Below are 10,250 nucleotides of genomic sequence, written 5' to 3'. Positions count from 1 at the left end.
TGGCGTTTTTAATCACTATAGTGACGTTTTAAAGCCATATAGCGGCGTTTTTTGCAATTTATGGAAATCGAGTCTCTAAAACTCGATTTTCAGCGCAATTTTTTTTCCCCAAATCGAGACTAAAAACTCGAGTTCCATCTGGAACTCGAGTTTTAGATACTCGAGATGTTATTTTTCAAAATTGTTTTGAAATATGACAATTAACTAAATTTTTTAATATTTATTGTTGTTTAAAAAAAAAATTCAACATGGACCTATATCCAAACACAGCCTAAAGGTCCAAAACGCAAGATTTGAAATTGAAAAAAGAGAGATGCTAGATCTACAACATTTTTACAACAAATCACATGTGGTTAGTTGTTATTGGTTTAAATTTAAAATTAACATTAAAATTACTTTTTTGTTCCAACAATAACAACCAGCAACAACCTACTATTTAGGATTTGTTATAAAAATGTTTTAGACATATCATTTCACTTTTAAAAAAAAACATATCCCATAAAATAAAAATAAAAATTAAACGCAAACCAAAACGCCAGCAACGTTAACCACAGCCGATTCTACAGCCCAGATTTAAAATACTGTATAGAAGAAAAATCAAGAACCCAAGACACAAGAGCAAAGAGTAGCGGCAGCAGAGAGAGATATCAGAGAAGACCATACCTCAGCCGATTCTACTACTGTGTGAGTGTGAGCAATAGATCAGACGGTGGAGAAGTGGAGGTGCAGTAGTGACCAGTGGAGACGAAGAATGAGTTTATGCAAATTGCAAAGGCAGAGCTGAGAGTGTTTGGATCTAGTTTGAGGCGTGTTTGTTTTTGGCTTTTTATCAGGTTTGTTATCTTTTGTTTTAACTTGGTTTTTTTTTTTTTTTTTTTTTGCTCTTCCATTTTCAATTTTGCTTCGTTTTGTGTCTCCCTTGCTTGTTGGGTAACATGAAAAGATGTGAGATGTGTCTGAATTGGATTGATTGAGTTGCTTTTGCTTTGTGGATATGTATTTGGTACTTGGGGTTTCACATATATGCTTTTTGTGGATTCTTATTATGTTGAAAACTTTGTTTAGCTTGGAATTGGAAATCTTGAAATTTGATATGCAAATACCCATTTGGTAAGTGTTTGTTATTGTAATGAGCTAATGCATTTTTTTTTATCAGAACCATCTTTTAGGATGCACTGATTCTCTAACATTAAGGTTTTTGGGATTTTTGTCTGGGTCTTGTATCTTGGGTCTGTTTGAAGATGGAAGAAGTTGAAGAAAGAAACTACTGAATTGTATGTGGAGAAATGCCATAGAGTTCTCAGTCTCATGTGTCAACTTATTGATCAAGTTCAGTATAGAAACTTAATAGAGGAAACTCAGGAGGTTGTGTTTTAAGTTCTAGAGGGTTGTGTCTCTTTTAAGCTGTGGTTTAGGACATGGGAGAGTGAGAAAATAGAAGATGTTCTAAAGCATCTTTACCAATGCATCTTCTCCGATAGCCCTCATGTTGAACAATAATTTTATTGAAGCCTCTCGAAGTTCTACCAACTAGTTGCTTTGAAATTTTGATTTGAGAAATGGATTCAATTAAGAAATTCTCTGTGGTCTTCCCAGAAAAATTCCTTTGGAAACCTAGTACAAGATATGAAATGAGCTAGTAAGGTTCCTCAAAACCAAAACCATCACAATGTTATTTGTTTCTTGGATGCATTTTCAGCAGCAACAGATGCAGAGGATGCAGTTTCAACAGCAACAGATAATATTTTAGGTTGATATGTACTCAAGAAGTAACAGTGGCATATTCTAAGCATTAAATGGACAGATTTTGGAATAGAAAGTCAGATGTGGAGTGTTTTGAGAAGTGGATGGCTAAAATACAAAAAGGTAGCTACTTAAGTAAAACATGTAAAATTGGCCTAAAACTTTGCCCAGGCCAATGCTATTGCTCTAATCTCAAGCATAAAGAGGGGTATAACTGTCATGCTTCATTGTCTTGTTCCATTATCTTCTCTTTACTAAAATATTTTACTTATATTAAAAAAAAAAAAAAACAGTTCTTATTTCATCTATCTATATTTATTTTAGAGTCTTTTTGGTTGCTGGTGAATGAATCCTAGGAAAATAGGTGAATACTTGGAGAAAGTTTTGATCGAATCAGTTTGACCTGAGGTTTCTAACTTTACCAGAGAAAGCTTAACCCTAATCCTACCATAAAGAGAGATAGAAAGAGCAGAAGCTCATGTCTACGGAAACTAAAGCCTCATCAGGTCTTCAAAAGCGGCGCTTCTCCTGCTCTACCTGCTTTGATGCTCTCTGGTTTTGCTACTGTATGCACTTTTCATTACTCTTCTTCATTTTCATTTCTAATTCTTATTTTTTATTACAATCCAATTGTGTTGCGGACCAAATTTTGTTCAAACAATTCTAAAACAACATCATATCATAAATTATTCAGATGCTTATACTCGTAAAAATTGCATTAGTTTTATATTTCTATATTAACATAAACAACTCAACTAGTCATCATTGCCATAGAATCCATTATCTTATCCAAATATTCTGATAAAAAATTAATTTCCATGATCTGGCATTTCATTACCACAATGACTTGTGGTTTTTAAAATTTGTTCTTACCACTTTATTTTGTTCATAGGATGTGCCTTTCTAAGCATTGAACCCTTGAGTTTCAAATTGAGATCCTCTAGAGTTCTTAGGATTACTCTGCTAGAGTTATTAAATCCAAAAAATTTATTGTTAAATGAGTAGTTTAAATTTTGCTACATCCTCAGTGTTTAAACAAATGTTAATTTGTGCTATTTTGGCACATATTTAGTTATTGATGATGAGACAAAGTCCAAACCACAAATTCAACAATAAATGATTAGGATTTTATGAACTCTACAATGGAGGTGCCCTAGAAACACGAGGATCAGAATCCCTTAGTATTAATTAGAATACTGTCTAAATTTCAAGTCTCTCTTGTATTTTTTATTTTTTCAGCTGTTTACTTTAGGAACCTCAATTCTGGGAAAATATAAATAAAAATTGTGTATTGTGAGATTACTCATGCACCTAGTGGGTCCTGGTTCTCTTAAACCCAAGACCTCACCCTTCACCTTGCTCTTACAGGGGGAAACGGGTGGGGGGGGTGGTGGGGGGATGCCATTTGAGTTAGAACTTATTGGCACGATTATTTTCCTTCTAGCATTTGTGTACTGTTTGCACTGACCAAAATATTTGGTTTTCTCTCTTCTGTGTGGGCACTTCGCTGTCTCTTTGTACAATTTCTCTACATCCTTCTTGCCTTTTATATTTAAAAATTGTTATATGCATTATGTTTAGCTCTGCTCACCATTTCTTCATTCTCTTTTGACTATCTTTTGGGCCTTTTGCTCATGTATATTGTTTCATACTTTGAATATTTTCCATGCTTAGTAATGGGAGTGCTTCTTGATAGCCATTTATTTACGTTCTGGTCCAATCCTTCGGATTTTCAAGAAACCTGACCCTTTTAAGATAATCAACCATTTCAACTCACTTATTTTTAATTTCTTCAAGATTTTCTTCATAGTAAATTTTCGGCATTATTTGTTTCCTCTATTAATGCTTTTCAAATTTCGCAAAGTTTAGGGTATGTTCAGTAATTGTTTTTTCCCCTTATTTTCTGTTTCCAAAAACAATTTTCTATTTTTGAGACTAAAAAACTTGCTTGGCAACTCAAAATGGATAGAAAACAAAAACTGTTCTCAAAACTCAATTTATGAAGAAAACTGAAAACATGCAAAAAACTGTTTTCAGTTTCTAGGGAAAATTACACTTTACCATCCTAAACTATAACCCTAGATTACACTTTGCACCCTAAACTATTCGAATGCACATATTGCACCCTAAACTTTGATGTTTGTTACACTTTGCACCCCAAAGTTAGTTTTATGACTTGCACATGATTTTTCTTAGGTGACACATAGGTTAAAGACAAAAATACCCTCTTCTCAATCAACTAAAAACAAAAAACTCTCTCACGTGTTGCATCTCCTCCTCCCTCAAATCAAAAATCTGTTGCAGCACCTAATACAACAATGGCGGATGCAGCAATTGCAGCCAGCCACAGCTTGTTCTGTGCTAAGGAAGTGAACAAGGGGGTATCTACTATCTACAGTTTCTACACTGCCACTCAGGTCCTTAAGTGTGCCTAAGGACAAGTCTTGTGATGGTACAAGCAGTTCACATTGTGATTGACCCTTAAATGTATTGAAAGTTTTGAGTACGAGACGTTTTTTTTTTTTTTACTTTGAAGAGGAAAACTGATACTTATTGGTTCAAAGCTTCATCAATACTTCAATTTATATTTTAAAAAGAAAGAAGATAACATTTTTTTTATACTATAGGTGTGTACGTCCTCTAATGCCATAGTTGTATTAGAATACAAGAGTAAGTACCTTTACTCACTCATAAAATGTTGCATCATGGTGGTTTAGTACCTGGAACCTGTGAAAGGAGAAGAGGAGTTGCTGGACATACATACGTGAGAGCTGTTTGGGGATTTAGGGTTAGACAGATTTTTAATTTGGGGAAGATGATATGCTACGCATGTGAGAGAGCTTTTGTTTTTAATTTATTGGGAAGAGGGTATTTTTGTCTTTAAACTATGTGTCATCTAAGCAAAAATCACATGCAAATCACACGCTATCAATTTCTGTCTAACATAGTAGTAAAACTAACTTTGGGGTGCAAAGTATAACAAATGTTAAAGTTTAGGGTGCAAAATGTGCATTTGAATAGTTTAGGATGCAAAGTGTAATCTGGGTTATAATTTAGGGTGGTAAAGTGTAATTTTCCCCAGTTTCTAACCTTCAAAAGTCAATGAAAAAACGCATTTAATTTAATAAATCTGTCTCATTTAATGAGTTAGCATTAGAGTTCAAATTCTAGTAACAACATATTTTAGTATTTTCAATTTTTTTCTTCAAAATTTTTTTATTTTTATTTTTAATTTCAACTAACCAAACATGTTTTTGATTTTAAAAATACAAGAAAATTGTTTTTTCTTTATATTCCCAAAAACAAGTTTTTGAAAATAGAAAACAAAAACTGTTACCAAACATAACTTTAGTTTTCTAGACTTCTGATTTCCTTCTTTTCCTACATATCTTGCTTCTGTTAAGAGCTAATGTGACAAACCCATGCCTTGCTGTTTGGTCCTTTTGTTGGGTAAGGTTGTGATTTTTGCATGTTCAACATTCTAGTTGACTCTTGCTTATTTTAGTATATCCTCTTTTCCAGAGCTTCAAGTAGCTGTTTCAGAAACGTATGCCCATTGCCTATCATTATTCCCTCTCTCCATCCTTGTTTCAGTTAACTTATTCCCATTTGCAATTTTGCATCCTCTACTGCCTTAAATGGGCCATCAGATGAGGCATTTAACAAAAAATTGTCTAATTCTTATTTATTTTTCTCCCTTTAGTTTTTCATTGTGCTTTTAAAGCAAAATGTTTTGAAGCTGATGGGCATTTATATCATGGCAGCCCCTGTTCATCAGATGCAGCAGTATTATAGGCTTGGTGTTCTTGATAACTGTTCTGAGAAATGGAGTGTTTTATATGATTGTTTGAAACTGAAGACAAAACAGTCCACTGAGGTGCAGGTTTGTTTTTTAAACTTAAGCCACTAGTCATTTTTGAAAGAAGAAAAAATTTAAGTGCATCACTTTATCCTTGTTAAAGCAACATGTAACTTTAATGGCAGGGTGCTAGACCAAATGATTGCGCAGATTAATCTTCATTATTGTTTTGAGTTGTATGTGTTACTAACTTATTATAAATGATGTTTTACCAGTAGAACTTATCCATTTTCTTCTTACACACTCCCTCTATCCCATATTGTTTGTCCTGTTTAGATAATCCATTTGTATTTAACTAAACATTGTTAATGCAATGTCTTTCAAATAAAAGATATAAGTTTCCAGAAATAATTTCTTCATTTAAATTCTAGTGGAAGGTACTGACTTTTTAAATAATATAAAGTGTAAGTTAGGAAAGTTATCAATACTAAGTTCATTAACTTTTCAAAGATGACCATATTCTGGGACATTTCAAAATGGAATAGAGGGCTAACAATATGGATTGTGTGGAGTATTTGATTGACTTTTGGATAGTATTTATAAAGTATTTCCTTTATGGTTCCCCTTGTGAGTTTATATATTAACCATACATCTCTCCTCTAAGATGTGCCAAAAACTGGCAGCAAGAGCACCTACTAGGAACTGTATCAGGTGGGGGGAAAAATTCGACATAAAAGAGATTGCCAGATTGTTATGACTTGCAGAAAGAACAGTGGTAATTGAGGTGGGGGGGAAGGCAGGGTTGGGGGGGATTTTAATTGTGGAATAGGGGATAAAAAGCAATCCATCTATGGAGTTGGACAGATAGGGAGATATTATAGAATAAATACATTGTATTTATACATATATACGCACATAAAATTGATAAGTATATAAACACATTTTATACATTCTACATATCCTTCAGAGAAATGATAGAGGGTAAACATTACTCCTCTGTAGAAGGCCAAACAATGCTGCACTCCTGTCACATTGACTGAAAGCTTGTAAATTGTACATATCAATTTTCAAGTTAGTGTGGGACCACCTGCACACTTATTCTGGACCAAGCTTTAGTTTAACTTTGCAGCATGTATACTGAGTCATGTTAAAGTGTTTTATTATAAATCCAGTAATTTAATTGACACAATTTAGCGTTAAGACATGCTAAGTATAAGCTATAAAGGTTGCATAAATCCCTGAAGACTGGTCAATCATAATTGATTTCTAAAGCATGAGAACCTATAGATTAACCTGTTCTTTGGAGTCTTTTAAGTATTTCCATGTTGTTAGTCTACATTAGGTGTGGGTGTACTCCATGATTGATTTTACCCGCTGTAATAAATTATAGCAAGTAATCATGATCATATAAATAGATTGGTCCTTCTGAGAGAAAGAGAGGTTTAAAGTTTGATAATGATGTTCTAGCCAATGAGCTCCAGTTCAATTGGCAGCTCTTCCCCTTGTTCAAAATTCACAAAGCGCATGTGTAACAAGAATAACCAAACCTTAGTCCCAAAAATTTGGGATTGGATCCTCAACACTCTAATCAATATCAGTCATATGTAGTCTTTTCCTCTATTTTATTCTATCCAAAGTCATACTTGAACTACTTTGTCAATTGACATGTCATTTTTTACTACTACTACTAATAATGTTATTTTTGGTCATCCTCACATTTTTTCTCTCTCAACTTGAATTAGCTCATTCTTTCTCGCTGGTGAATTAAACTCTCTTCTAAACATATCCAAAGTACCTCAAACTTTCCCCAATTTTTTCATCAATAGGAAACACTTCTATATTTAAGCAAATTTATTTATTTCGAATTCTATCTTTCCTTGTATTTTAATTTATCCATCATATTATTTTCATTTCAGTTATACTTAATTTATGATTGTTGCTTCTTAACATCCTAACATTCAGTACATAGAGCATAGCTTGTTAATAACAATTTTATAAAAAATTTCCTTTATCTTAGTAGCTTTCTATGATCATGCAATACTTCTGATGTGCTTCTCCACTCCATTTGCAATGCTCTTATCTGATATGATTCACATCCTCGTCAATCTCTCCATTTTTATGAATTAATATCCAAAATATTGAAAGCCCTCGCTCTTTGGTAACTCTTGACTATCAAGTCTTACAAGCCCTTAGTCTTTGTTGTTATTTTTACTATACTTACATTCTATGAAACTTTATTTTAGTCCTTAACCAAAAGTCTTTAGATTTTAAAGCGTTTAACCAAATTTCTAACTTGACTCCAAGTCTAGTTTCATATACTAGAATTATATCATCTGCAAAAAGTGTACACTATGAGACTTCCTCTTGAATCTATTTAGTGAGCTTGTTCATCTCTAGTGGAAAGATACATGCACTTAATGTTGATCATTGATGCAAAACTATAGTGATAGGGGAAACTCACTTGTGATGCCTCCACTTGTTCTCACTCTAGTTATATTTTCATCATACATATCCTTAATCAACTTAATATACCTTAAGGAACTTATTTATCAAAAAAAAAAAAAACCTACCACATAACCTCTCTATGTACTTTATCATATGCTGTTTCTAGGTCAATTAAAATTATATGAAGATCTTTAGTGTCCCAATTTGATGTATCCCAATTTCTTAAAATTTTAAAAAATAAATAAAAAATAAAGGGAATCTCATAATGCCATTCTCTTAAAGTCTGCTGGTTGGAACAATTTTTTAAAAAAGAAAATTGGTAGATGCATTCGATGGGTCTTGATGCCACAACCTCACCTTCCACCTTGCACTTACAAGCTTGCAAGGGGAGGCATCCATTTTGAAAAGATCTATTTAAATATATTGAACTTTATGTGTTTGCTCATACCTATGATTTGTTCTCGAGAAACCTGCTTGGCTTTTGATGTGACTGACTCTCTGCTTGAATCTATGCTATAATCCTTGCCCTTTTTTGGCTGGAAGTCCTGTTTGAATGGGAATATTGAAGACCCATCCATCTAATAGCTGCCCTATATGTTCACGTTGAATTAATACAAGGAATTAGTGCTTTTTATTGGAAGAGTTGCAACTGCTTCACCTGTGATCCTGTTTTTCAGTCGTTAGTGTGTCTTTTTCTTCTTTTTCAGTAGGGATTTTTGGAGAGAGTAAAAGAAAGGGAAGAAGGTGGGGGTGGAGATGTGGATGTTTGAGGTACTTAGGTAGGGGGTCTTGATTACTTAGCCACGTTCAATGAAAGCCTTATGTACGGTTTAAGGGAGATCTTACATATATTTTGAGATCCAACTTACGATATAGGGTCAAAAGCCAAAATAAATTATTTTAGCCATTATGATAATTAATATATATATAAATAAAATTTTTTATTAAAAAAAACCTGGTTCTTGAACCCTTTTCAGTGTTTTCATACTCGAGTCATGTTGAGCTACTACAAAAGGAAAAATTTCAAAGTCCAAAATATCCTAATCAATTAGTTAACATGATGATTAATCCATAGCCAACTCCTAAATTTTGAGACTAAGACCGTTGTTGTTGGTGCTGTTGATTAGTTATCATGAGAGTTAATTGTATTCTAAAAGACAATAAAAGTAATTGATTATGAAAAGGATTTAACAAAAGACATAAACGAGTCCACTATCTGTTTTACATCAAGCAAGTCAACTTTTCTGAAGTTCATTAGTGTTTATTTTTAATTTGTTTCCTCGCCTATTTGTCACTTGAGGAGATGACTTCGAATTTGGTTTGGCCTATCAATATCATCATTTTGATGCAAGTAACAAGCTGAACACTCTGAATGCAGGAAATTCTAGAAGCTCGTGAGAGAGCCAAACCTCACATCTGGACTATTCGAACCCCTGAAGAAGCATCATCTCACTGGAAAGAACTGTACGGTCATTTAGATGAACCAGAGTGACTAAGGTCCAACACTTGCACAACTTCCATATCTTCTTCTTTTTTAATCTTTTTCCTCCAACTAGACCCTGAACATATTTTGATCCTGAAACCAAAGAATTTACACAGGATGTGGACTCAACTTGATTGGAATATTCCTATAATGGGAGAGGGTGATTCCTTAATCGCAGTTTTATGTTCATTTTAATCGTTTAGTATAAATGAATTCTGAATTAAACAAACAGAAAAGATAAATGAAATAAATAATATAATTCTTGCGTTGGTGTTAGTTTTATTTTTTATATTCTTGTTACTTGCTTACTTCCCGTTTCAGATCATGTTAAAAAATAGTGTTCTTTTCTCCTTTGTTTCACTACTTGATTAGTTAAAAGACAATGTTCCCACCATAGAAAACAAGGTGTTCAGCTGAACCTGAGAGTGATGAATGATGGCAGTAGTTTCACTAATCCTGAGGGCATCGGAGTTTGGTGTTTTTGATAAAGTCCAAATTGAGATGGGCAAAAACTCTTAGGATCTATTTGAAGGAAAAGAACTTGATTATGGTGGGAAAGGGAAACCCACTTGATGATCGGTTTAATTCCTAATTGTCAGGCTGTCTGATGTGCACATGAGCCATGTTGGTAACCAATGGCGAGATGGTGGTAGTCATGTCCAGTAGGAAAGAACGGATTGTGATCTGGTGCAATAATCATTCAATAGCACTTTTGATGACTAAGGGTATGTTTGAATACCGCTTATTTTGCGGAAAACTGAAAATTGAAAATACTGTAGC

The 10,250-nt window shown here is 33.5% G+C and overlaps 1 protein-coding gene across 5 annotated transcripts; it reads left to right on the top strand.

Moving 5' to 3' along the window:
• The first annotated feature begins 514 nt into the window (after positions 1-514).
• Positions 515-9,746, top strand: LOC126722445 (uncharacterized). Of its 5 annotated transcripts, XM_050425614.1 has the most exons (5): positions 520-833; positions 1,700-1,866; positions 2,100-2,309; positions 5,508-5,626; positions 9,366-9,746. In XM_050425614.1, exons 3-5 carry the CDS (start codon positions 2,222-2,224, stop codon positions 9,477-9,479), a joined length of 321 nt encoding a protein of 106 aa, XP_050281571.1. In that variant the 5' UTR covers positions 520-833; positions 1,700-1,866; positions 2,100-2,221; the 3' UTR covers positions 9,480-9,746. The 5 variants fall into 5 exon arrangements, with proteins under 5 accessions (XP_050281577.1, XP_050281571.1, XP_050281560.1 ...); XM_050425620.1 differs by lacking the exon at positions 1,700-1,866 and having other exon boundaries at positions 515-833; positions 5,508-5,620; XM_050425603.1 differs by lacking the exon at positions 1,700-1,866 and having other exon boundaries at positions 2,169-2,309.
• Positions 9,747-10,250: the final 504 nt, after the last annotated feature.

Source organism: Quercus robur, chromosome 1 (genome assembly GCF_932294415.1).
Source record: "Quercus robur chromosome 1, dhQueRobu3.1, whole genome shotgun sequence".
NCBI classification, from domain to species: domain Eukaryota; kingdom Viridiplantae; phylum Streptophyta; class Magnoliopsida; order Fagales; family Fagaceae; genus Quercus; species Quercus robur.
This window is presented reverse-complemented; position numbering and strand designations above follow the sequence as displayed.